The sequence below is a fragment of the Tympanuchus pallidicinctus genome, unplaced genomic scaffold (assembly GCF_026119805.1).
Source record: "Tympanuchus pallidicinctus isolate F22 unplaced genomic scaffold, pur_lepc_1.0 scaffold3, whole genome shotgun sequence".
NCBI lineage: Eukaryota > Metazoa > Chordata > Aves > Galliformes > Phasianidae > Tympanuchus > Tympanuchus pallidicinctus.
This window is the reverse complement of record NW_026294747.1, coordinates 53,404,712-53,427,767: the sequence shown is the minus strand read 5'-3', so window position 1 is coordinate 53,427,767 and position 23,056 is coordinate 53,404,712. Positions and strand designations below refer to the sequence as shown.

General features: G+C 46.7%; 2 protein-coding genes across 7 annotated transcripts in view; one reads left to right on the top strand and one right to left on the bottom strand.

Annotated features, from left to right (window-relative positions):
* MNAT1 (MNAT1 component of CDK activating kinase) overlaps positions 1–15,600 on the top strand; it is a 115,381-nt gene extending 99,781 nt beyond the window's left edge. For 2 of the 5 annotated variants that reach the window (XR_008209633.1, XM_052696270.1), the window contains 2 exons: positions 14,420–14,605; positions 15,106–15,600. Coding sequence is in view for 4 of the 5 variants with exons in the window: in XM_052696270.1 (XP_052552230.1) it covers positions 14,420–14,563 (144 nt within the window). In the remaining variant the exon portion in view is untranslated. Of the gene's footprint in view, positions 1–1,115; positions 1,187–14,419 lie in introns of those variants that run through there. The other 3 variants (XM_052696267.1, XM_052696266.1, XM_052696269.1) reach the window with 2 other exon arrangements.
* A 2,183-nt stretch (positions 15,601–17,783) lies between these two features.
* TRMT5 (tRNA methyltransferase 5) lies at positions 17,784–23,043 on the bottom strand. 2 transcript variants are annotated; one of them, XM_052696260.1, is made up of 5 exons: positions 22,974–23,043; positions 20,742–21,391; positions 20,231–20,355; positions 18,669–19,320; positions 17,784–18,074 (listed from the first exon to the last, which is right to left on the bottom strand). In XM_052696260.1, the coding sequence occupies exons 1-5, from the start codon at positions 22,976–22,978 to the stop codon at positions 18,010–18,012; spliced, it is 1,497 nt and encodes a 498-aa protein (XP_052552220.1). In that variant the 5' UTR covers positions 22,979–23,043; the 3' UTR covers positions 17,784–18,009. The 2 variants fall into 2 exon arrangements, with proteins under 2 accessions (XP_052552220.1, XP_052552221.1); XM_052696261.1 differs by lacking the exon at positions 22,974–23,043 and adding an exon at positions 22,645–22,830.
* Between the last annotated feature and the right edge of the window lie 13 nt (positions 23,044–23,056).

Genomic DNA, 23,056 nt, shown 5'->3' with positions numbered 1-23,056 from the left:
CTGATTACTTGGTTAGTTTTCACTGAAAACTAAAATTTCAGCTTCAAACTATGGGGCAAATTTTGTTTTCCAAGACAGGTAATATAGAGCACTGAATTCCTTTTCAGAACTAATTCCCTTCCTCAGTGTATCTGCCTGCACGTTTTGATTATGCTTCCAGTTACTACTTCAAAAGATGTGGAAAGGAGAGTTCTCATTCCCTGAAGGTGCCTTCAAACAGTCCTTGCTTGCGTGATACTCAATGAATGAAGTATTTCCATACGCCATAAAACTTTATCTCAAAGAAAGTCTTGAGAAGTTAAAATAATGGTGAATATTCTGTAGTCTAACTCTTGCAAGGGCTAAATAGCCTGGCCTCGATCCAGGAAGGCACTTAACAATGTGCTTAACTTTAAGCGCATTGAATATTCTTACTGGCATAAGTGAAAAATCAATGGCACTGCTCACATGCTTAAAATAAGACATGTGCTTAAGTGTCTTTCTGGATCTCAGCCAGGGCGTTCGATGTGAGAGATGTGCTGAACCCTAATTGTGGGCAAGAGCCAGTAGTGTTTCATTTTGCTTGTCTTGTGTGTTTCTGAAGAATTCATTGATATTGTCTGTGTTTATTTTAATTGGCCTCCATTTCCCATCTAAGCCCTACTAACTCCAAAGCACTGGGAGGAAAATAGATGTGCAACTTAGGGTTGTCAAACAGCTTGTCACAGATAGTACTTAGACTGTATATATTGCTATCAAGCAGGAACTGAACTTCAGAAAAGCTGGGAAAAGATGAGGTGAAACATGATTGTTTTCTTTGGTAGCTGAGGTTTTAATATAGGAAAGAAGATGAAGAGGAGAGAATAGAAAGGATGGTGACACATCACACCTTTTCAGTTAACATAGTTGCTTCTTAAGAAACATTAAAGAATGCAGTCAGATGCATTAATAATCTGCTGGCAGTGGCTGTAGCCTTGGCAGGTAGGCTTTCCTACCTACTACTGGTTTTCCTGACTTTCAGGCAGCAAATTCCAATGGGTGGCTTGATCTCTTACCTTCCAAATGAGCAGTCAGATGAGTTGTCGCAGCCAAAGTAATTTTTACTTTCTAACCAATCCTTCCTGTTTTTTCAACAGCATCTTTTTACTGCTTAGATGACAATTTCCACTGCTGACAAGTGTGAATGATAAAATACACTATATTTAAACACCAAGAGCCTCCGTGTCTGGAGGTGCAAAATAACCCACTGCAGTGCTACCAAGCTCTCTCTTCATTGGCACCAGCTACTCCTGCAGAACCCACTCCTTGAGCACTGTAAATCTGGGAAGTTACTGGCTGACAAGTGTAAAAGCAGTGGAGCCGCAGAGATTTGGAAGAAATCTTTGCTCTCGACTCTTACTTACTTACTGTCAGAGGAAATAGTGTAATTTCCCCCACATCTTTATGTTTTTGAACACCTAGGCTTTGCCTGGTTTTCACTTTTTCTTTCTGTGTTCGGCGCTTCCTGCTCACATCTCACATTGATGTTTGCTTTCTTTTCTATCCAGGTTGCTAGAGCCCATAGTAAATTCTTCTTCATTTACTTTACTGCCTTTGAGTTGTGGTTGCTGATAATTTTTCACTTGCCTTTTAAACCAGAAACTGAATGTTTTGTTTTCATATTTAGAGTAGATGAGAAAGAAACTTTGCGCAGATAATAAAAAAGTGGCCGGAACAGATGAAAATGAAGCATGAGCATTTTTCAAAGGGCAAATACATAAAAATAAACTAGCTAAACTGTGGAAAATCATATGTAATTACACAAATATCTCCTGAAAATGTTTCCCCATTAATGAACAGCTGCCACTTTTAGGAGACCTCCTTGGCACGGAGTCTTGAGCAGTTTGAATGGTTTTTGTAGGCTGTAGGTTTTTCAGCTGTGGGCAGTGGGATTGCTGTCATAATCCACTTGGTTTCAAGTTATTTTTCACAGTAACTAACTGTGTATGTTTTTATTGTGGTGTTGTCCTTGTGACCATTTCTGTCTCTTAAACTGTGAATTTTTCTTCTACTTGCATGCAATCTTAACAGAATTGCCTGTCACTTACAGAATTTCACCTAACTAAAAAAGATGCAATTCATAGCTCACGTGCAGAAAGTGTGCCCAGGAGTACTGTTAAGTCTATGAGTGAATCTGTTTGCAGGTGTCTCTAATGTGACAGAGGCTTCTGCCACCTAGTGTTAATGTGAGTTCTTTCCTCGGCAAGGTATCACCAGATAATTTATTAAATATCATTATTTATGAATGATCATCCATCCACACCATTGCAAAGCGCTTCTGTGAGCACCCGAAGATGCAGTTTCTTCACCAGAGGTTTTCAGAATCAATTCAATCAGTGTGCACAACTTCTTTGTGTTTAGTGAGGATACAGTTTGCAAGGTGAGTCAGATTGCTGTACAAATAATCCATGGAGGATTTCAGTAACATTGAATGTTGCTCATGTGCAACAGCTCTGCTAGCGCTTCTCTTCCCCAGGTAAAGCTGGTGGGTTCTGCCTAACTCACTGCTCTCCTGCTTTGAGGTCTGTACTCCTGCTGGTTCAAGAAGTTGTATTAAACTTTCTGAAATTAGCAGCAGAGTATAAAAATTAATTTAACAGACAATGTGTAGGCATTTAACTCACTGTCTGTTTTAGAAGAGTAAAATGAAAATCTCCCACCATCACAGTTTTTTTCTCCTCTAGAAATTCCACGAGGGCACAATAGAGACAGACAATAAAATCTAGAGAATTACACCTAGATTTCACAGTAGAAACATTAAACTTAAAAATAGAAAAAGAGAATGAATAATGTTTTGTTCTCAAGCCAAAAAATAATAGCTCCTACACTGCACTGACAGAAGTTGATCAGAAGAAGCAAGCCAAGAAGAACGTACCCCCTCTGATAAATGAGAACTGAGAATTGACTTAGTAGACATGGGGAAGGCTGAGGTACCAAACATGTTATTTGCCTCAGTATTCACTGGCAGTCAGGCTTCCCAATGCCTTTCATGCCCCTGGACCTGTAATTGGGATTGGAGGAGTGGTATCACTCCTGCTCTGAGACTGAGACTCATGAGACTGAATCATAAAATGGTTTGGGTTGGAAGGGACCTTTAAAATCATCCAGTTCCAACTCCTGCTATGGGCAGGGATGCCTCCCTCCAGCCCAGGTTGCTCACAGCCCCATCCAGCCTGGCCTTGAATGCCTCCAGGGAGGGGGCATCCACAACCTCACTGGGCAGCCTGTTCCAGTGCATCACTACCCTCACAGTGAATAATTTCTTCCTAATATCTAGTCTACATCTACCCTCTTCCAGTTCAAAGCCATTTCCCCTCATTCTGTTGCTACCTGCCCTTATAAAAAGTCCCTCCCCAGCTTTTCTATAGTACCCTTCAGGTACCCTTTAAGGCCACTAGAAGGTCTTGGAGCCTTCTCCAGGCTGAAAAGCCCCAGCTCTCTCAGCCTGTCCTTGTAGGAGAGATGCTCCAGCCCCTCTGATCATCTTCATGGCCCTCCTCTGGACCCACCCTAACACGTGTCCTTGTGTTGGAGGCTGAAGAATTGGACGCAGTACTCCAGGTGGGGTTTCATGAGAGCAGAGCAGAGGGGCAGAATCACCTCCCTCAACCTGCTGGGCTCAGCAGTCTCTTTGCAGGTGGTTGTTTGAGAGCTCAGCCAAAAGGGTGCACGTGGCTTAAAGCAGATGCTTGTAACTCTTGGCCCAGCCACGTTTCGCAGGATAAACCCTCACTCTTACCTCCTGCCCTCTCTTTTCTCCCTCCCACTCTTCCAGGCCTTCCTGAGAGCTAATGTCAGCATGGCTGGGAGCTGTAAGCTTGATCCTCACCATCAATTTGGAATGCTGACCTGATCAGCTGCACCCAGAACACAAAGACACAAGGAGTCTAATGCATTTGAGCACTGTCAGCTGCAATACCAAGCAGGCTGTCCTTTGTCTTTTTCACCTTGTTTTGACCTGAGCGGTCTCAACTTCTTGAAGTGGTGTCATTCCACCTACAGAATTTTTGCTTTTGACATATATGTTTTTTAAATACTGCCTAGAGAAAATAACTTTGGTTATTTTTTAGCTTGCTCTGTGCTTGTAGTTACTCATTCAAGATAATTGCTAGGTTTGGCTGCTTACTTATCTGATCAGTATCGGTGGTTAGAAAAGCCTCTAGAAATTCTCGTGCATCTTGTACTGTTTTGTTTCTGAGTCATCTTAAACTGGAAGTGGCATACAATGCAAATGTGTTGTGTTCTGTTGGAGTGGAGGATTCTGCATTACAGTGAAAACAGAGCAGCTGAGCTGGGGAGACAGCATTTTCAAGATTGAGATCCTACACGTTTTTTGCTTTGTTCAGATTATTTTTTTTCCCATCAGAGGCGATGTCTGCAAATCCTGCAGCAGGGATAAATGCATTTTCTGTGTCATTTGCAGTCCTTTATGCTGACGGGAAGAAAGCGATGCTTTTTAATTCTTCAAGTCCATCCCCAAAAGATACCAAAAACAGAGGGGAAAAGTTGCGGTACGTCCATCCTCTTCCTGGAGGTGATAGTGGCTGAGTGCTCTGTTCACAGAGGGTTCCAGTTTGCTTCATAGCTGCATAATTTGCATGGGGCTGGCTTGTTAGGAATCTCTTTCATGTCTCCTGCTCAAAAAGAAATGTGGTTCATCAGTATGGATTGCTGGCCGTGCACTGGGGGATTTATGGTATGTGCTGGGGTGTGAGGAAGTTGGAGAAAAAGGCAGAAAGTGAGGAACAGCGGGGAGTTTTGATCCTTGAAGAAGAATGTGTATATATAAAAAAAGGACTTTCAGAATAAAAGTTGTGTTCGCTCTTCTTGCCTGCACTGGAGATGCTATATTCCAGGAGCTGAACCCAGGGAAATGTCCTCCTGGTCACAGGGATGGTGAGGTGATGTCTTTTAGACCGAACTTACTCTGTCTCTGAAAAATAGGTCTGTGAAAACAACCCTGACTCAGGTAGCGGGCTTCAAAACAATGGTTAGCATCTTTGGAGTGATAATAGTTAAAGATATGCTTGTTCTTCTGGTGCCCTTTGTCCTAAGCACAGCCTGCAGGAGGAAAGCATGGTTTCGAGGGCAAGGGGAAGTGAAAAATCCAAAGATCGAGCCATGCCAAAACATTTCCACAGTGTGTTGAAGCAGGTGACTTTGCAGTTATGGATGCGATGGCTTGTCGGTGCTTTTAGCCTTTAAATGGGAAAATCTGAAATTATAGCTGAGAGAAAAGTCCCTTCGTTCAATGACATTCTTCCCAGGGTCAAGTATGAGCGGAGCCTGACTTAGTCATAGACTAAATGTAGCTGCAGTTCAGCAGTCCCAGGGTGAAATCCATACCAGCCATGCAGAGCGAGCGCTTTGCTGGATTCCAGCTGGGACTGCAGTGTCCTTGTTACGCGGCGAGGTTGCTCAAGGGTGTCAAACTGCTTACTTGCAGTTGTTGGAGGAGTTTCTGCATTGGCTGATTGATTTACTGGATCTGGAAGTTCAGACCTGGAAACCTGAGCGAGGGAGAATGCCTGGGTGGTGGTGGAGGGGCCGGGCGTTGAGAGAACAGACAGCTGGCAAGTGACCTCGGGGGGATGACAGATGGGGGACCAGGTGCCCCTCGGAGCCCTCCTCACTGCTCCACTTGTGAGGGCACGGCCTGCGGAAGTGGCTCACGCTGAGGGAAGGCTTCCTGTGAGCAAGATAACCCTTTCTAGAAATAAACATTAACCATTTGTTCCCCGTTGGGTGTGCAGGGGTGATTAATCCAGGCGGTTGCTTGGGATTTAAGCAGAAATGGGTTCAGTTGGAAGGGAAAACGAATCATCCAAATGGTGGTGGTTGGGTGTGTTTTGGGGATGGCGTTTGGATGCTGGAAGCAGTGTGTGGTGCCAGGGTGTGTGGTGGGCAATGAGGAGCATCTTCAGTGCGGGTTTGTGACCAATGTCTGTGGAGCCATTATGAATGACTGAGAGTGATGCAGAGAGGGATGGGGGTGTAAGGAAGCCCCCGAGCCATTAAAGAATCATAGAACGGCCTGGGTTGAAACGGACCACAATGATCATCTAGTTTCAGCCCCTCTGCTATGTGCAGGGTCTCCAACCACCAGACCAGGCTGCCACTTCCAAACAAAAACTGAGAAGCCTTTAGTTTTCCTCCGTGCAGAGGCTTAACGTGTTTGCAGGTTCTGCTTTCCATTTCCCAGTTTTATTTTAAAACATTGCGTGCTAACATGAGGAGAACATCAGCATAGTCACTGTCTTGGATTTGCCCTGTAACAGCACAGAAGGCTGTAAGCCATGCTGACTTAATCGCGCTGGGAATGTGGTCCCTCTCTCTCAGTTTGGTAAATGATGGCTGTGGGGTACTCTGTCTGCTTCAGGCTTTTTGGTTGTTTTTAATTTAGGAGAAAAAACAAGCAGCAGTGACCTTTATCAGTGCTTTAGCTTTTGAAAGTACTTTCAAGATTTCCTGCATAGGCTCAAGTGCCCAAGTATACCACAAAGGTAGGAATGCGCTAGCTTGCACTGCTGTTTACATTTTCTGGGGGTAAAACAGTGTTATACCTTGTCTGAGGTGAGGCTGTCTAGTCACACAGTAAGAGAACCTGATTAAATGTGGCATTTGGTTATTATCAGAGTAATTACGGTGACATCCGTGGTGCATTCTGTGCTCACATGAAATGCAGAATGGCTTTGTGAAGCTCGCTCTGGATTTACATATACGAATTCTTGAACATAAACCTCTGACTCGTGTAACTCCTCAGTGGAATATGAGGTTAATTGTGTCTTGACATTTTTAACATACCGTCCACAGGTGTAATTGGATTTGTGGTTCCTTTGAAAGTGAGACTAGATCAGCCTGCACTGTTTAAGGGTGTTATGTGCCATGGCAAAGTACATGAAGTCTCCATACAGTCTTTATGTCTATCATACTTGGTGACTCAGTCTTTCTCCACGTGAAATGGTGACACTGAAGCTGCTGCCTTTGGGCCAGGACCCTGCAGTGGGACTGCAGGTCTCTAAAAACAGCTGTAGCAGCAGTACCTGCAGCAACCAGAAAATTTGAGATAGCCTTTCCTCTGTTCCATCCTCACCAACTATTAGCTTTGCCGTGGAAATGTTTGTTATCTGGAGGGTCTGGATTTCATCGCAGAAAGAGGAAGGGCTCAGCAAAAATGATGTGGGAAAACCTGATTCTGTTCTCTTCCCCTCTGCCATGCATCTGTGTCATGATGTCTGAAAGAGGCTGCCTTCTTTGACTTTGTATCTTGGAATCTAAAGCTATTTCTGCTACGAGGTTCACAGTTGTACTCACCAATGCCATAGGTAATTTGTAATAAAATCTCTGATAGAGGTCAGTGCGTGTCTCTTACAGTTTATATATGTGCTTCACCATTAAAAGAGGAAACAGTTTATGTGAAACATCAAATTAAAGTGCCTTAGTTCCTATGTTAAACACTCCAGAGATCCTTTTATAGGCCCAGCAGCAGCTTCCTGATGAGGAGGAGGAGCAGTGAGCTCTGTGGACCTGCTGCTGGGTGCTGCAGGGCTGGCTGATGCAGCAGGGCACGCGTGGACTTGGGGTCTGAAATGTTTGCCCTTTGATCCGAGGGAGGAAAGAAGTGTAGGCAAAAAGGGTGGAATAGCTCCGTGTGGATTTCAGCCTTTGGAATCAGAACTGCTGTTATCACAGACTGCTGCTTCGTGGCTGTTCTTTCCAAGGCTTTGCCTTTCTTACCTGTGCTGTTTGTGTTAGCTGAGATGTGCTGTGGCAGACTTGTTGAATTTTAAAGAACTCTTTTACCACCTGCTCTTAACATGCAACTACTGATGTCTAGAAACGCGGACAGCATTTGTAGCACATTGCCATTTAGAAAAAGCAGATGAAGGATAGTCAAATGAATCTCTGCATGTCCTAGATTTCTTCTGTTGATTTGGTAGGTTGGATTTTTTGGCATGAGTCTGAGGAGTCATGAGGAGCAGGTGACAGCTCTGCAGCAGTCTCTCGGGCATAGCCACTGTGGATGGGCTGAGCCAGCTTGTGGCGTGGAAAAGACAATGACTGTCATGTTCCTTTCTTAGTGCTGGGCCTGGCACTCATCTGACACTGTGGTAAGCAATTTCAGCTCCCTCAGAAAACCAGCTTAGGCAAACAGTGTTATTAATCAGCAACCAGACCAACTTACCGAGCTGAACCTGCCCTGGTGGAGCTGCTGTCTGCAGATGGGATTGCAGTCTTGCTGAGGTTTCCTGGTATTTATTTATGGTAGCTCACTGTTGTCTGTGGCCTTATTATTTTTTTTTTTTTTCCTGCAGCCAAATTTGTATTGTGGCATTTAGGCTGACTTTTCCTTGTACCCTTGTATCCTTGTGCTACAGGCTGCATTTGGTCTTGTCCTGTTGCAAGACTAACAGGTGACATAACTGGTTAAAAATACGTTTTTTAAAGTCTGCCTTGGGATCTGTTGTATTTGGACCTTGCTGCACTTAGCAGTTTTCAGACATTCACACTGGTGGCTGCAGTCGTGTAAACAGTGCTATCCAGAGGCATTGAGCAACAACAGAAAGCTGTTGGCTTTTGCAGCGGGTGGCTGCCTGCCTGCTCACTGGGGCTTGCAGCAAACCCCACACCACAGTAATTCATTCTCCATCTTATTGTCTTCATGGTCACATTCCAATTGAAGTAATTAAAACTGTCACACCGCATTGATGGACCCAGTGACATCTTGGTTCCTGGAGACAGCTCAGGGCTTACTCCTTCCTGGTGAACAATTTTCCTTATTCAGCTCTACAAGAAATGTCTCCCTTTGGTCCTTGTGGTCCTGGGGGGTCAAGGAGAAGAGCAGCTGATGGAAGCCTGGTGCAAGGCCTGCAGCAGGGATGGAGCTGGGCCTGCATGGAGTCAGAGGTTGCCTTACAGCTGGGTTGTACGTTGCAGCAGGCTGAGTGCAGGCTGGACGTCTGTGCACCAGGGATTGTTGGTTTGCTTATAAAATCTGAATGTAGTGGCAGTGTCTGTTAAAATAGGTGAAAGATGGCTTTTTGACTTGTGAGGGCTTGAGATCAGGCCTATCGTGAGTCTGTGCATGGTTGAACTGCAATTCAGACTGCTTTCTTGACCACCTGCCTTTCAGGTTGTGTTTTCGTCCTCAGACATTACAATCTCTGAGATAGGGAGGGCAAAACTGCTCTTTGCTACTACTTAGCAGGGGCCGGTTCCTGAATGAGTTTCCCAGGCCTATTAATGAAGGGTAACAATGAACCTGGTTTATTTTGTCAACAAATTCTGCTTTGGCTGCATAAATCACGTCCTAGAACCGGTTCAAGCCAAGATGAAGGTGAGTGAAGAGCTCGGTTTCTATCTGCTCAGAGGCTGCACTGGAGCAGGCTGCCCAGGGAGGTGGTGGAGTCTCCTTCTCTGGAGATGTTCAAGACCTGCCTGGATGCCCACCTGTGCGACCTGCTGTAGGGAACCTGCTTTGGCAGGGGGGTTGGACTCGATGATCTCTGGAGGTCCCTTCCAACCCCTTCAATTCTGTGATTCTGCAGTAGAACCCAGGCCCCACATCCCTCAACAAAAAAACTGCCCAGAGAAAATCCAGTTTGTGCATCTTCCATCTGATAGAAACCACTCTCTGAAAGAACCCTCTGAACAGTGCATTGACAGCTTATCTTAGAGATGTGCTAAATCTAAGGGGAGTACTTTCTCAGCAAGAGTCAGGGATGCAGCCTATGCTGCTACGTTACTCATGCTTTACACAGTTTTCCCGAGCAGTATTTTGCTTGCTTTCATGCAAGCAGTATTTATTATTTAAATAATGAATCTGGAAAATATCCCAGATCTAACGTCTGCACCCTTGCTTTTTCTCCTGGATACTGCATATAATCAGATGAACAGCAAATCTATTATGTGGAATAGAATTACAGTATCTTTTCTTTGTCAAACAACTTGTCAGTGACTTTTCTTTTCTCCACCTCCTTAAAATGTCTCACAGATAAAAAAAAGTGAAATCTGTGTGCCAAATACGCAGTGCTGCACGCATACCTCCTGTAGGGCATCTGCAAATACACCAGTGGGAGTATTTTTATCTTGGTCAAATGGGGGTGATTGTGTGAAATAGCCCCAAGTGCTTCTGCATGAGGGGTTTCTGACTGATGAATGGAGGGAAATACTGTGGGGTTTTTTTTTGTTTGTCATCTGGGTAGTATTTTTAGCTTGATTTGCTTATTTGATTTTACTGTCTCCAACTTCCCTTGACATTTCTGAAGCCTTTAATGAGTTTCAGTAAGATAAGTGAGAGAAGAGCCCCAGAGATGCTCCCAAAGGCTTTCTCCATGCCAAGTGCCACTGGAGAGGAGAAAGGAAAGCCAGAATGTGTGACCCCACAGAGGACAATGCAGGCAGAGCGCAGCAGTCCTTTAGTATGGAATGTTCCAGGTGAATCCTTCTGCTTGCACCATCCCCCAGAAAAGCATCAAAACTTAAATCTTGGTCTCTGGGAGCCGCATCAAAGTGTCCATAGCTGTGTTCAGCCCAGATAAATGGGCTAAGCTTATCCTTTTCCTGCTCCTCTAATGGCGAATGGGGAATGATGCTTTGCTGGTTCCTGTGGTTTCCCTTTCTTTGGGTTATAGAGCACATGGTGGGGTCCAGGGCCAGACCAGGATGGGAAGAGCAGCAGGAGCTGGTCAGCAACCTGCACTATGTTTTCTCAGCAACCTCCTTTGGGGAGTGAATTGAGAGAGCTCCCATTTCCACTTCAGGTTCAGTCAAGAACCATTACAGAAGGTGTCTTCCTCGTACCTTACTTTCACGTATAGAATCACGGACTGGTTGGGTTGGAAGGGAAGAGAAAATGTGATGCCCCATCCCCAGCAGCATCAGTTGGCTTAAGTTGTATGGGAACCACATCCTGGAGCGTGGTGAGATTAGAGGAGATGCTGAGGTGATGACAAGGACACTACAGGGTGACACCGTGAGGCTCTTGGTGTGACTGGTGAGCAGGGCAGGAGGAGGCATGGAGAAGGCTGCTCAGACTGGGACCACTGAGTGCCTGCAGCATCTCAGCCTGGAAGAGGTCAGGCAGCCCAGTGAAGGCAGCCTTTGGGCAGTGAGTGTTTGCCAGTGATCCCAGGTGCTGCTGTGTGGTGTCGGGTCCCCCAGCCTTCTAAAGCAGCGGTGCAGGGATGCAGCTTGCTGGCATGCTGAGTGCTGCTGTGTGGTTCTCTGGCGGCTGCAGTTGTTCCTGATGAAGTGATGGTGACACGGCCCTGGGAAAAGAGAACAGAAAGGAAGCCCAGCCCCAGTAGTGGACAGCTTGGTGCTGAGGCTGAACCGAATGCAAATTACACCTTTTTCCCTGAATACAGGAGACTTTTTTTTTTCCTCGTGGCGATGAGAAACTGAAGGTCAGGAATGAAACCCCTTAAGGCTCATGAAGAACAAAATACGACGTGTTTTAACTGACGTGAAAGGTTAATGGGGAAGATCAACATCCAAGGGCTGCAGCGAGGGGAAGGGGTCTGCTTGGGCAGAGCGTGACACAGAGCACCAGGGTTGCAGTCAATGGGAAGTGTGAAACCGTGCAGCAGGGAGCACAGGGCTGCTTAGCCTTGTTCAGAAATAATAGCACAGGCTTTTTTCTTTTTTGGACTTCAGAGCTGAGTCTGCCCTCAGTAAATACGGCTTACATTAAAAAACTGCGCACCAGGAAAAGCAAACCTCTTTTTCCTGGTTTCTGCTTATAAGATTTACAGGTACTTAAAATAAACCTATGAAAAACAGACCCAGTGTGCTGGAATTTGCTAACTAGTCAGAGCAATTACCTCCAGCTCCCAGGACCTAACTGAGCTTGACTTTTGGAAACAAGACTTGGCAGGCGCTTCTTCCCGGTGCTGTTCTGAAGGTGCAGATGAAAAGAGTTGCTGACCTCTGCCAGAAACCCCAGGAATCCAGTTCAGAGAGACACTGCAGCGATGGGCATGGCAGGGTTCAACAGCACAGATGGGGACCGGCGTGGAAAAGCCGGCGAAACGTTCCCTTCTCATTGTGCGGCTGCAGCGTGGCACGATCTTTGCAATTGCCTGGTGCACCACAGTAATTAAATGGGTCAAGAGCATTAGGTTTAGATACTTAACAGGAAAATAAAGATCTCACTTGTCAGCCAGCAGCGCGTCGTGCTTGTGTCACGGGAGCACGTTGCCCTAGGAAAAGCTGATGGGAGCCTTTCTGGCAATAGCAGGTCTGTATTGCCAATTAACTGGACGTGCTGTAATATCTGTAAATCGGGGCTTGTTGTTGTTAATGCCCTGATTTTGGCTGACCTAAAAAAGGGAAACGACAAACTCTGCCTCTCTCTTCCTTCAGTGATATATTAGAAGAGTAACAAAAAATGCACAACCAACCTTGGCTAATAGAGGAAGGTAAAATAATCCCCGTTCTCTCTGGACTGTTCTGTGCAGGAGTGGAAAGTAAAGCTTGTGTGATGAAATAAACATGATAGAAGTGCGATCTCTCTGCCGTGGGAATTGGTTTTATAAGACTCTCTGGTTTGGAGGGTGGAGGTAGTTTCACACCAGTGCTTGGGAGGAAATTGGTATGGTCAGGATCCTTCTTCATTCCTGGCTGGGGAAGGAGCTCCTGTTTCCCACAGCAGTGGTAAAAGGCCTTTGGGAAGGATGAGATTTTCCTCCAAAAATACTAAGGGACGAGTAAGAGGGATGTTCTTTTCAAGCATCTCCTAAGGCAGATTGCACTCTCCTACACAGCAGGAGCTCTCTGCAGCCTGCCTTTCCTTACGCAGTAAGAGATGACAACAACTTAGCTGCTGTATCTGCAGGTTCCCTTTGCACTGAGCGCTGTCACCACAGGGCTGCCCTGATGCCAGGCAGTGGAGCTCACCTCAGTTCAGCCACTGTGGGCAAACTGTGCCTTGGCTTTAGCATTTTGCCAACGAAAGCTCAGCAGTGTTCCTTGTGTTGTGGTTATTAGGTGCAAGAAATAATTTTTAGCTGTAATTAATCATTTTTAAGTAACCTCTTTTTCTACACATTTATGGCATCAGTGAGTATGACCGTTTATTATGTCTTACCTATAAAACCTGACCTGTTTTATATACTCTTTATGGAAACAGCGTATAGTCGTAAATTAAAAGATGCAACTGTTTTGGATATTTTACTGGTGGTCTTGTGTTTTCCTGCCAGAAGTGCAGCTGGTTTAGGTTTCTCAGGATAGCATTATAAAGGGCTGTATGTGTTTTGCAAGTTGATGCTTGAATTGCCAAGCCAGAGGTGGAAGGACTTCCCAGGACCAACTGAGTGATGAATCACAACAGCTCTCTGAAACTCGGTGCCTTACAGTGCAAAGCAGTTCTCATGTGTGATATTTTATCTGGTGTTTAAAATGTGAGATATTCTGCTGATCATGCTAGGCAGAGCCTCTGTCTTTCATTATTTGATAATCCATTTGATGCAGTTTGGGTGTAAAATGCTGAGAATCTGTTCTGATGTTTTCTTGTGTGGGATGCAAACGCTGTAGGGATACAGCACTGAATGAAAACAGGAACCTGCTGAGCAGATGCCTTCCACTGGAGCTCTCAGTGTGTGCAGCAGCTGCGTTTGGGCCCTCAGGAAGGAGCTGAGGCATCTGCAGGTCTGCCTGGTGTGGGGCAAAATTTGATGGCTCTGCAAGCTGGCCACAGTGGTTAATGAAGGGTGAATTTTAGCCCAAATGTTGACAACAGCCTCATCCTGATGCAAGTTCCTGGTGTCCGTAGGCTTACTGCAGAGACCCATCAGCCCAAGAGCAGAGTTCAGCCCTGGTGTGGTCAGAGCAGCATGGCTGGATATGGGAGTGCCTGGCATCAACTGCACGGAGCTGAAACCCTGTGACTGCTGTGGGAGTGTAGGAAGGCTTGTGCTGGCCTTGTACTGTTAGAAGGAACTGCTAAATGGGAAAAAAGATGACCTCTTCCCTAATGAGCACAGGCACTGCAAACAGGCAGCTTCTTCCTCTTTGCTTTTATAGAATGGCCTGGGTTGCAAAGGAGCACAGTGCTCATCCAATTCCAACCCCCTGCTGTGTGCAGGTCGCCAACCAGCAGCCCAGGCTGCCCAGAGCCACATCCAGCCTGGCCTTGAATGCCTGCAGGGATGGGGCATCCACAGCCTCCTTGGGCAACCTGTGCCAGTGCCTCACCACCCTCTGGGGGAAAAACTTCCTCCTCCTATCCAACCTAAACCTCCCATCTCAGTTTAAAACCATTCCCCCTTGTCCTATCACTACCCACCCTTGCAAACAGTCTGCTTTCTCCCAGAAAAACATTCACAGCTTCACCACTGGAATTGTGAAGGTGTTTGACAGGTTTCTTTCTGTGCTAACGTAATGCCTCTCACTGTTTCAGGTACCTGAACCACGTACGAGCCGCTTCTCCACAGGATCTTGCTGGGGGCTACACTTCTTCTCTTGCGTGCCACCGAGCCTTGCAGGATGCTTTCAGTGGTCTCTTCTGGTTCCCCAGTTAGCCAGCGTGCACCAGCTGCAATAAGGGGATGCTGGATGAGATGAGGAGCAAGTTAAGGCGGCAGAGGTTGGTAAAATTGCTGCCATTGCACAATGGCTGAGCTGCAGTCACTTCTCTGTGTAAAACCAGCTATGTTTAAGTGCTAAAGGAAAAAAAGAAGACGGCACGAGGGCTTTGTAAAATGGTAGATACATTTTTGTGGAGTGGGAAGCTCGTTAGTCATGTGGCACTTTGCTGAGGGAGGCTGAAGCAATAAGCCACATCTAATGGAAGATGTGAATAACTCAGCTGTGTATGTTTGAGGTTTAAAAAAAAAAATACACTTGTAAATTTCTTTAAATAAAGCCAGACTTTTTTATTAAAGTTCGTGGTTTAACTCTTATTGCAGGGTTTTATTTGCACAAGCATTTAAATGCCATTTTGATTATAACATTTAGTGTCAACATTCGAGCCTACGTTTTCTTCCCATAAAATTGGCTTCCCCAGTTCAGACAAGTGGGTTTTTCCTCCTGCCAGCTGGATGAGACGAGAAACACAGGAACTGTGCTGACACGACTCTTGTGTAGGATCCTTCCTGATGTCACTTGGTTGTTACCTTTGTCTGGAGAACAAGCAAAGTTTGAGCTGAAAGTCTTTCTGCTGTGTTCCTCTCAAGCGGTCAGGGAGACCTGAATATGCTGCCAGTTCCTCAAAGCAGTCACAGTGGGTTTTGTTTCCTTAGCTATGTTTGCACCTTCTGTGTCAAGTGTGCAGGAGCTTCTTTTGGCAGGAGCATCCTCCCTTTGGCTGTAGGGATGAACCTGGCCACTCGATTTGCTGCTTTCGTGTATCCCTTCCCCTCGCTCAAGCTAATTGCAGCAGGAGCAGGGTGCTGTCTTGGGATGCTTTTTCCACGGATGTGTATAAATTGCAGAAGACTGGAAACCATTCAGGGCAATGCAGAGTAAAGCCTGGACCACATTTTATAAGTCATCCCCGAATAGTTGTTGAATACTGCTCTGAGGAGCGTGCTGACTGAATGTATTTTTGTCTGAGTTGTAATAAAGAGAAGAATAAGCTCCGTTCCAGACTCAGCGCTTCCTTTATTAAGGACGGGGAGGGAGGTGCCAACATTTTCTCTGTAGTCCCGTTGCACTGTGCAGAGTGCTGTCAGCAGGTAACGCTGAGGTGCAGAAAGGCGCAGCCTGCTGAGCGCTGCCTGCCCTGCAGAAGGGAGCGTTTGGGCCGGGAGCTGCAGCCCTCAGCTGTGCAGCGCCTGTTGGAAACCACTCGTGCTCTTCTTGTAGTCTGGCCTTCTCAGCCTTCTGTCCCTGGAGGCCCCGCTTCCTTTCCTCTCATCTGTAAAGCCTAAAAGTTTACGTGGCCTTGATTTATCTGTTCCTCATCTCACGGCAGATGGCTGCCACTGCTCCCAGATCTGTTTGCTGGTTTCCCTGGCAGCCAGAAGCTCTGGCAGTTCCTCTGGGATTCAGCTCGGGCTCCTGGCAAGGAGAGGCAGCAGCCAGGGGCACTGTGCTGTTCCATGCTCACCCGGACCCAAGATGCACCTTACTGCAGATCCAGTTTCCATTCACTCTGTACAGCCTCTTAACCTAGCGAATGCAGGACGCGTACTGATCTGTACCACGTACTTCTGCCACTTGGCTGCACGCTGGCTACATTTTGCTATTTGAATGTGCAAGGTTTATATGCAAAAGTTGTAGCTGCATGCAAACATGGAAAAAACCCTTAATTTTAAGTGCAGTTAAATGTAACCCATTCACCTGCACGTAAGCTCACTCTGCTATAGCATATAATCCTTACGTGAAAAAACCACTGAGCACTAAAACCCTCCCTGCTCTGGGAAATTTTGGTCACGTACTGAAAATCAGTGTAATGTAGACAGCAAAAAGGCGATCAAACCCTCGTTTCTCTCACAGCAGCAGCGCCAAGAAGCCCCAAGCTGGCATTGTGAAGCAGCAGCCACAAAGGCTCTGCGTTCTGTCAGCTACAGGTCATGGAGTTGGCTCAGCTCAGCGGGTGACTGCGTGGTGCCAGGGTGGTCAGCGCCCTCATCACCCCACGGTGTTCATGGAGAGCTCTGAAAAACAACAGCAGCTTTGCAGTGTTTGTGAGAGATGCAAAGAGCAGCTGTAGGAGAGCTGCTGTGATGTTAGAGGATGTATCAGGCAGCAGAGATAGCATCGCGGCCTGGAGGCAAGAGTGCAGCTCCTGCTCTGAGAGGAGCCGTGGCTGGTAGGATGTGATGTGACTGACACTGACAGAAAGGACAAATAGGTTAAAGTCGCTGTGATACCATTTTAAGGCCAGTGGAGGAATGCTGGGGCTGGAGTGGCAGGCTGGGGAAGCAATCTGTACAGCAGCTTTCAGATAGCATGAGTGAGTCATCGTGTTTTTCCCCCCCTAGTTTGATAAACGCAATCTAGCAGTAACCAGGCTGTATAGCCAAGGGAAAAGGGCTGTAAGAGCCACTGAGCAGGGAGAGCAGCAGGACATCAGGGTAAGGGAGGAGGGTGAGGGACATCTAGCAAGTGTTGCTATGAGTGAGCTTGGGCCGAAGGAAAGTATCTGAAACCGAGAGCGTGATGCGAGTTCTCTGCCCAAGTAAATTGTCTGTGGTTGACGTTGCCCAACAATAGTTTGGATAAGGAAGAAAAGGGAATTAAGGGCAATGCTTTTTTGAATCCCTGCAGAATACCAGCAGCCAGTCGGAGATCATCCAGAGGCTGCATCAGAGTTAGGGGGACAGCCTGGAGAAAGCACAGAGAGGAGGAAGGCTCACGATGAGAGGAGGACCCATCAGCTCCGTACAGGTTTCCAGTCTGCTGCTCTAAGGAAACGTGTACCAGTGTGGAAAAGTGTGCCAGTGGCATCAGAGCAGCTCCTAACCCCAACAATCTCCTTGTGGTAAAAAGCATTTATGACTCCAAAAGCCCAGGAGCTACACATGGCTACTGCTGCCTCTCTGTTCCTTAGGTCAGCCTCTGAAGGGCTGCCTTGCTTACAGTAGAGCTGTCTGTGCGTGTGCTAAGAGTAATCCAATATTCCTACAGACCATTTATCAAAGAGAATCCTGGCCTGTGCTGTAAATGAGGGGTTACACAAATCATCCTGCTAGGTCCTACAACATACACAAATGTGTTCTCACTGCAAACTGTACTAAAGTAACACTGCAGCAGAGAACTGCCCCAGTCTGCGTCACCGAATCATGAAAGGGTGTGAAATAACAGAGTACGACAACACATTTTTGTACAAAACCAGTGAAGTTTTATTTCTTGCAGTAAGAAGAACAGTATCAATCTGGAAATTGATCCCACAATTTAAAAAAAATGAATGCAGGAAGCAGAGCTCATAAAGGAAGGTTGCAGCACACTGTGCACCTGAGGTGGGTAACAACTGAAGGGAAGGACTAGAGGTAACCTAAGCACACCTTATGCAAACTAATCAGGTCATGACCAGAGCTCTGGTTTTCAGCTCTCTATGTCTTCTTCAGTGGAATCCTTGCAGGCACGCAGGCGCTTGGGGGCTGGTTTTTCTAGAAGAAAGTTGGAAAAGTTCTTTAACGTGCAGTAAACAGACCGAACTGAAGCACAAGCCACATGATACAGGGGATTGAACTAGAAGGTATGAGCCCAAACACAAATGAAGACTGTTACAGCAATAAAGGGAGGTCTTTCCTTCACGGACTGCTGGAGAGGACTCTCAAAACACCTGTGCTGAGCTGCATTTTGACCGACATCTCAGCACTGCACGTAACAGCATCAAAATGTTTCGTGGCAATAAAACCTTACTAAAACCTCCTTCCAGTTCATTTAACTGCAGACGGAAAGTTCCCCTATCCCAACTTGTCACGTTGTGCCAAGCTCAGTGTCACTGAACCTACTGGTTTCTACAAGAAACAAATGAGCAATTTGTTGGTCACTGAGGATATCTAAAGGCAAAAGCTCTGCTTTAGGGCTGTGGGATGATCCTATGCAGGCCGTGAAGGCTTCTGCTGGGATCAGAGGTTGCTGATGAAGCCCCGCAGCCGTGGCACACACACACTTGTGGCACAAGTGGCCCATGGACTGATGAGGTGGGACCAATCTCAAACAGCAGAAGAGCAGCCTGAAACCCACATGCCACTTACCTCCAGCAGGGCAGGGCCTCTTGTACAGCACGTCCACCGGGATCTGGAAAGTTATGCACAGCATCTCCTTGTTTGGAGCAACGTTTCTGACCAGGTAAGTAGAGCAGCGTCCCTCCAGGGAGGCTCCCAGCGCGGCCTCAGCCCGTTCCTGGATGTCTTTGGTTGGATTTTTGTGTTTGGAGAAACCATAGCAGTGCACGGTGGGGAGGACAGCAGCAGTGCAGGGCTCTCCGACTAAGAGATGCCTGAAAGCATCCAGAAATTCAATAGCCAAAGCTGGCAAGTTCATGACGATATGAAAAGCTGTTTTCTGCTCTTTTACAAGTGGGAGCTCTTTCCTTAGCTCTTCTCTCACCGGCCCCAGGAGGAAGTCCCTGCCATCCATGTTGAATGCTTTTATTTTGTTGTCTACTTTGTTTAGCTTGCAGTTGTGCAGCAGCCAGTTGTAGGATTCTGGGTTGAGATCATTTGCAAATACAGCACACCTCTTCTTTGCTGCTGGAATAGCAAAAGGTCCGATCCCAGCAAAGACATCAAAAAGGACATCGCCAGGCTTTAAGAGCTCAACGATACGGCTGTGTTCTGTGGAAAGACGGGGGTTCCAGTAGACTTTAGCAAAGTCCAGCTCATATGTGAAGTTATTTTCTTTGACCTGGAAGACAGAAACCTTTGGTTAAGTCTCCGTGTCTGAATTCCAGACATGTTAAAGCAAAATCAGTAATTAAGACAGCTAAAAAACAAAAGGTAATGTGCAGACTGACATTTGTCCCATTGATAGTGTATGTGCAACGTGTATAAACAGGTCTGCTCGTCATGAATAGCCATAAGGAATGTTTCAGCTGCCAATCCAGATGGCTCACTTATGCATTTCTTAATCACCAGGTGGATGTAAAGCAAGAGCTTAAAATGACCATACAGAATAAAATCTGAGGCTTTTCACGAGCTTTGTGGCTGTCTGACAGCTCCATTATTGAAAGCAGATCTTGGGAAGATGCCTCAAACCCTCCTTAGCACAGAGTCTACACAATAAATAAGTGTCTGAGAACGATACAGCCCGAGAATGGCAGCAGCCAGCCAAATCCAGAGCCACTGGGAGCCAGTTGTGCTGGCTGAAAAACACTGCATTTTATCTCTCTTAAGGTGACAGAGACTGGAAACAGATCCAAGCCCAAACTTGAAGATGCCCCTTATCCTACCAACAGACCTAGAAACAAACTGTTTATTCAGACAGGAGTGCAGTGCAATACAATGCTCTCTTCACACCACTACACTGAATTGTGTGGCTCTGAAGGAACTTATTCCAACTCACTGCAACGTTTGCTTTGCCAGCAAGAAACGTGCTGACGTGGATTGGCATCCCTTGGTGTGCACTCAGCTACACCAGATGTGCAGTGAGCTAATACCATCTGCACAGTATTTGCTTGTCACTTCTGACTTGACAGTTGAAATGCCTTCCCTGTGCAAGGGAGCAGCCTCACCGGTGTCTTTCCACCACAGCTCTCCAGTAGACAGCTTTGGTTTTAGCGCATGAAGTTTGAAGTAAGAGAGGAAAAGTCCTGTACCTTGGTTACCAGGTTGCTCTCTCCTGCAAGCACTTCCATTTGGAAATTTCTGTATGTGCTGTCAATAATATTGGTTTTATTCACCACACAGGTGATGCCTGGATTCTTGTCAACTATAACCTGGCCTGAAAAGAGGACAGGAGATATTCTGGTTAAGGAGCTACAACCTCAATGTTATATAAAAGATACAAACACTGCAGTGTACTTTCACGTTTATAAAAGCAAACACGTATTACAACAGCCCCCCCCAATGACTGCACAGTGCTGGATCTCACTGAAGCACACACTTAGCCCTGACCCAACGCTCAGAGCACTGAGACCACAGTTATTGTTCAAAGAGTTGTGTCTTCTGTGTACAGCTAAAGCATCAGCACAAAGCAATTTAATGACAAAATATCAAAGAACGGAGTTGTTGTCAGCCCTCTTTGTGCACGCGGTAGCTTTGGGTAGAATAATTGTAAAAATATCTTTGGAAATGCAATAAGTTCTTTGGTGAGAGTTGTTTACCTACCGATCAAATGTCTGTAAGGGAGCTGATGGTCCCTAAGATTCACGTGAGCGATGTGACCAACACGGCTAAAGCCAGAGGTGACATCTTGGCCTTCAGGAAGGACCGCTCGTAGGATCTCCTCTGACTTGAAATTCTCGTAAGTCAGCTCCAAATTGTACTTGGACACCTCAGGACTAATGAGAAGCTGTTTTAATACCTCTTTCTCTGACTCTCCCAATGAGAATTCCGGCACTTTATGAGGATCCAATATAACGAGTTTGCTGTCCTCATCTTCTGGATCCTCAACCACTCGCTTCAGCCCGGGTCGCTGCAGTACCATCTGTTTTAGGGACTTCAGCAAAGTATGGACAATTTCCTTCTTGACTTTGAGAGCTGGAACGACGACTGTCCTTTTAAAAGCCTCTCTGTCGAGCAGCGTCATCCCACACACTTGAGGATGCGGTGAGTACAGTCCTGGCTTCGTGTCATCCTGCACTGTTTCAGGCATTGTGAAAATTCTCCTCTTCTGAACTACTGCAAAGAGTGCAGGTATTCTGCCAGAACGCTGTGCCAATAGCATCCAAACTGCTGGAGATGATGTATTTGATGCAGCTGGCCTATAATGATTAGTTTTCAGTAGTCTGGCAGAGTATCCAAATCCCCATAATATCCTAGAAGAGAAATCATTCATTTTATAGACATTATGTAACCATTCCATTAAAAAGGCTGCAAATCATATGGATTTGCTGTTCTCTTTAACTAGAATTTCCATGTGTACCAGGGAATCCACAACAGTTTTGCAAACCTCTTTATTATCAATTATACACGACAAATTTCTGTCCTTTTGCAAGCATGTTTTTAAACTTAACACACTGACTGACTTCAAGCAGTGAGATAAGCATCTCCTGCCAAAATACAACGGCCTCTCTCTATTCTAATAAATGCAATATTAATCCCAGTAAGCCAAATAAAAAGTTTCTACCGTCTTGATCCCACTGCAGGATCCCTTCTGCCTCTGATAAATGCATTACCAAGCAGTGGTTGCTAGAAAACAACTATTAGCAACACCGGTCACAGCTGCTCAGTAGGAATTCCTGCCTCCACATCCCAGCAGTACGGGTTGCACACAGTACTGCCTTTGCTCCATGAACCACATCAACTGCCAGAAAGGCAAAGGATTAAATGGAGGATTCTCCTAGCATTACAGGGAAGCATTAGTAATGTCTGCTCGGATGGCTGAACCATCCTCCAGAGCTTCTCATAGGATGTGGACTTGAAAAGGAGCTCTTTGCTTCTTCAAGTGGTTTCCTCCACTAGAGACAGGCTGAGGGGTCTTGGCTGCTCCTAGACAGGAATGGATGGCAATCTGCCTTAAGGCGGATGGTTGAGGAGAAGGCAGCCGTTCCACTGGCCTGCACACTATGAGCTGACAGTTGTGCCAGACGAGGTTCAGGTTGGATATTAGGAAAAATCTCTTTTCAGAAATAGTGGTGATGCAGTGGCACAGCTGCCCAGGGAGCAGTGGCGTCAGCCTGGAGGTGTTCCAGAACCATGGAGATGTGGCACTGAGCATTGGCCTGGTGGGGATGAGCTGGGGTTGGGCTTGGGATCTTAGTGCTCTTTTCCAATCCATTTTCTGAACCCATAACACAGCTCCCTGCTGCAGGCCCTTGGGTGCTGGAGCCCTGCTCCTGCCTTGCAGACCCCAGTGCTCCCACATCTCCACAACAGCTCATTTTCCTCATCCAAGCCTTTTGGTACCGCACGGCTCCCTTCCCTGCTGACTCAAACATAAGCACCGCATTCTTTAGGTGCGCTCAGGTCGGTGCATCCCATCGTCTCCCTTCAGCTTTCCCCTTCTCTCCAGCTGAAGACCGCTGACCCAATTAGCATGGATCCTCCATTACCACGATTTAATATCCACCACACCAGGCCCATCTGGAAGCCATTACAGCAGCACCGTCGCGAGAGGAACAACAGCATCGGCTCTAGGCAGGTCTGCCTTCCCGCAGCTGCCCCAGCGAAGCCTCTCCTCCCCTCCCACAGCCACGAGCGGAGCAGTGGGGATTCCTTCATACCGAACCGAGAGGAAAAAAGGACCTGGTAGGGGAAACGGTTCCCCGAGAGGCACAGGGCTCAGAGCACGCGGCCCCTCAGGCCGGACGGGAGCCTCCCCCCTCGGAGGGCCCGGGTCGCCCCGCACGCAGGCCGCGCGTTGCCATGGTTACCGCCCCCCTCCACTCCCGCCCTCACCTCATGCCGAGCCCCTCCGCGCACGCCGGCACCCCGTTACGTCATCATTCCGCGTCGCTCCGAGAGCCGGGGGCGGGGCCTCG